Source organism: Humulus lupulus, chromosome 4 (assembly GCF_963169125.1).
Source record: "Humulus lupulus chromosome 4, drHumLupu1.1, whole genome shotgun sequence".
In the NCBI taxonomy this organism is placed as follows: Eukaryota; Viridiplantae; Streptophyta; class Magnoliopsida; order Rosales; family Cannabaceae; genus Humulus; species Humulus lupulus.
This window is the reverse complement of record NC_084796.1, coordinates 232,956,225-232,960,337: the sequence shown is the minus strand read 5'-3', so window position 1 is coordinate 232,960,337 and position 4,113 is coordinate 232,956,225. Positions and strand designations below refer to the sequence as shown.

The 4,113-nt window shown below is 31.1% G+C and overlaps 1 protein-coding gene across 1 annotated transcript; it reads right to left on the bottom strand.

Annotated features, from left to right (window-relative positions):
- Positions 1 to 388: 388 nt before the first annotated feature.
- On the bottom strand, positions 389 to 2,951 carry LOC133832993 (protein FAR1-RELATED SEQUENCE 7-like). The gene is made up of 3 exons (XM_062263260.1): positions 2,907 to 2,951; positions 814 to 1,989; positions 389 to 624 (listed from the first exon to the last, which is right to left on the bottom strand). The coding sequence occupies exons 2-3, from the start codon at positions 1,721 to 1,723 to the stop codon at positions 389 to 391; spliced, it is 1,146 nt and encodes a 381-aa protein (XP_062119244.1). The 5' UTR covers positions 1,724 to 1,989; positions 2,907 to 2,951.
- Positions 2,952 to 4,113: the final 1,162 nt, after the last annotated feature.

The window sequence follows — 4,113 nt, the reverse complement described above, 5'->3', positions numbered from 1 at the left end:
CAACACCTGCGTAATACACATATGAATAAGAAAAATGTATAAGACTAAAATGTATATATATATGAATATATATGTATAAATTATTTATACTTTTACCTCTTCTACTAATAAATTTTGATGGAAAATGTTTTTCTTTTTCTTGATCTTTTCAAGAACACCTTTTGGTCTACTAGATTTACCACTCATTTTGCCTTTTTTCTTCACACCCACCCTTTAACTTGGTGTCAATTGGATTGCCAACATCATTCTTATATATTCCAGGAATTTCTTCTCCTTGTAAACATGCCTCAACATCATCGAATGTTCTTTTAAAACCTTGTATAGCAACTTTATAAGCATTCTCAGATATCGATCCCCTTGTTGAGATTTGTGTGTAAGCTCTACTTAACTATTTGTAACGTCTTGCCATGCATGTTTTAGGATCATCAAGATGTGTATTTTCATATCTAAAAGTTATAGTGCCTGTCTTGGCATACTTTGTCCATCTTTTCAAAATGTATTGAGAAGGAATTTTTCCTATATTACGGGAAGAAAAAACCTTAAGAATATGTGAGCACAATATTCCAGCAAACTCAAACTTCTTGCAACTACATGTCACTGTGTCATTTGATGAGTCATGGTTAACTGTATGATGGAAACATTTTCCATTAGGAGTGAGCTTGTATATTGTTTTCATTCCTAACTCACGACAAATCTCCATAACACAATTATATGCTTTTGAAAACTCAAATTCAAACATTTTCAAAATTGATGGGGTGTATACAGTTGCAGCATGATTTAGAATATCAATTGGAAGAGATGGTGGTAACTTACGTTGAGTTGTTTTGAAGTCTGCTTTGGACTCTTCATAACGACGATCATCAACCAACCTTTCAAAATGTTGAAAAAATCGCAACATACTATGTTGGTAGCTAACATAATGTTTCAAAACATTATTCATACTCTCACTCCGTTGAGTAGTTGTCATATTTGCACAAAAACTATCTCTACCATATACCAAAGCCCATTTCTCTTTTAATTTGAACATTCGTTCCAACCAATCGTTATCTTTGAGATTATATCTTTCAAGCATATTCTTCCAAGCTTCAATGAATTCATCTTCTTCCTCGAATTCATATATACAGTCACCAAAATCTGTTGCAAATTGACGAAATTTTTTAAAAACACTACTACTAAGGTGTTTTGTTGCATTTTGATAGATATGCCAAATACATAGACGATGATAAGTTTCCGGCCATTGTGATTCTAAGGCATTTGCCATTGCTGTATTTTGATCTGTAAGAATGGTTTTTGGCTTTTTTCCCAACATTGCTTCTGAAAATGTATCAAATAACCATATAAAAGTTTCGCAAGTTTCATCATATAGTAATGCTACACCGAATAAAGTGGTTTGTTTATGATGGTTTACCCCAACAAACATTGCAAAAGGCCTACAATCATGATTTTTTCTATAAGTTGTGTCAAAGCAAACAACATCACCAAAGTGAGAAAACGATTCCATCATTTTTGCATCTGCCCAAAAAATATTAGTTATCAAATCATCATTGTCTGCTTGCAAAGCATAAAAAAAATTAGGATCTTCTGACTTCATACGCTGAAGATATTCAAGAACCCCGCCTGTATATCCTGTTCTCATTTGGATTGTTCTTTTTGTGCGTATATAATTCCGACAATCATCAAGAGTAAATCCAAGATTCTCACGCCCACCAGCTCTCCTAACCATGAGTTCTAAACTAGCCTTAGGAGCAATTCCAGAATCCTCAGCCAATTCAATTTCAACTGCTTGGGCAGCAGTTAATTTCCTTTGGGATCGATGCAAATGACTCTTGGTAGGACTTGAAGTCACATGACTATGCTCTTCTATAAATTCAACAACTTTATATTTTCCTGTTTGACTAGAATTTATTTTTATCTGGGCTAGACAACCAAACCTTATTTCAGCACGATGGCGTTTCACATTAACATCTCGTTTATCTGTTCCACGAAAACCTTCAGAAGAACAACAAAAAATTCTATCCTTCATTTTCCCATCTTTATCCTTATGTCATTTACTTCTTCGAATGCTAAAACCTACATTGTAAGCATAAGTATTATAAAAATTATATGCTTCTTCTTCAGTTTCAAATTCCATACCAACCTTAGGTATCACTTCATCACGAATACATGCATGGATCATTTTGATATTTTTCTCACTTCCAATGCTAGCTTCAATATATTTGCTATCATCTTGCAATACTTCTTCAAAGCTCACAGTATGATTTTCTTCATTATTCTTAAATTCTAATCTTCGATGCGAGAGAAAATCTTCTATAATATTATTGTCCATATCTATCATCAACATTAACAAAAATATAAATTTAGAAATTAATAGTAACAATTTTTCTTCTATGAAATAAAATATTAAGCTAAACCACAAAGGTAAAAATATCAATTCTATTTCTTAAGCAATTGTTATTCAGACAATTTCTCTTATTATTATTATTATTTTTTTTTTTTTTTTTTTTACATAGAGCCATTACTCATCAATTTATCTTATTTTATAGTACCAACAATAGATATTAAGTAACTATGACTCTATAATATGTCAAAAGATTAAAATTAAAATTAACAAATTCTATATAAAACAATCAATAGCTCATCAAATCAATATAAATAAAAAAATATTATAAAAAAATCACCTTTGTTATCGGGTAAATTTGTTTAAACAAAAGAACTTATTTTTAAACATTCAATCAATACAATCAAAATACCTTTAAAAAACAATCACTCTATCAAATCAATATAATATAATATAAAATAAATATTATAAGTCCTAATCATTATTCTTGTACAATAAAATAAAATAAATTAAAATAATATATAATATAATTTTTTAAATGAATGGCATAAATTGGAGGAATGCTCACCATAAATCTTTTCTCTATTGCAGGCTTGGATATTGCTGCATGTGATATTATTGAATGTGAGGTGATTGGTAACTGAATGATATTTGTCATGATATTTGACCGAGAGGTACAAATATTGTCATAATATTTGACAAAAGAATAGATTTATAAATTAAGGATTCTAAAAGTAACGGAAAAGAGTAACGGAGTGTTAACTAATATGCTTTATTTGTTAATCACGTGAGGTTATAAAAAATAGATACGTGTCCATTTTTAATTAGAGAGACAGAAAAGGGACAGAGAGTTTTGAGCCAGAAGATTTTTATTCATAGCGGCCCCGTGTTTTCCATAAAACTATGTATCACACTACTCACACCTTCATCTTGAGGATTCTTGCTTCCTTCTGGGCAATTGGGTGAGGCTCACAATGCCAGCTCGTCCCTTTGCTCTTACTAGCTTTTGAATTACCAAAAATGGTATTATCACGTACAGGCGTGGTCTTCACCCCTTTCTGGCTCCTCTGATCCATACTAGATTTTTCTCCAATCCCAGCCTTGCCGTGCTGCGTACCTTCCTGGTCTTCCGCCGATTTGCTGCTACTTGTCTCGATCGTCGTACCAGAAGAATTTGAATTTTTCGGCACCTTCCCCAGCTCCCTCCGGTACACGAGTAATCGTGTATCAAAGCAGATTCTCCCATCGGAACTTCGGCTTTAATCAACGGCCCATACATCGGCACCACTTTTCCAATCGGCGGATAGACAAAGGCTTTCGGCTTAATACATCTCTTTGCATCATGTGCAAATATACCACAGTTGAAGCATACCATCCAGAGTTTATTTGTTGTACTTTTAATCATACAAAGAAATTAATTAGAGATTTAATTTAAAATTTAATGATTTTAAAAGATCATTATTCATATTTAATTTGTTTATATGTTTTAATTATAATTTTAAATTTTAGGTTATTGTCTTAATTTTTTTCTAGAGTTAAAATTTATTTTTATTTTTTAAAATAATTAAATCAATATAAATGATTTTTCAAAAAATATTATACATTTATTTATTATTTTAATTTTAATTTTAAATATTTTTCTTATTTAAGATGTGAAATTTGATTTTTAATGCAATAAGTGACATTCCGTTTGAAAAATACCCTATCCCTATAAGTCTCTCGTTTTGGTCCTACTAATGCCGTTACTACCCAAAATACCCCTGGCATAATTTTCT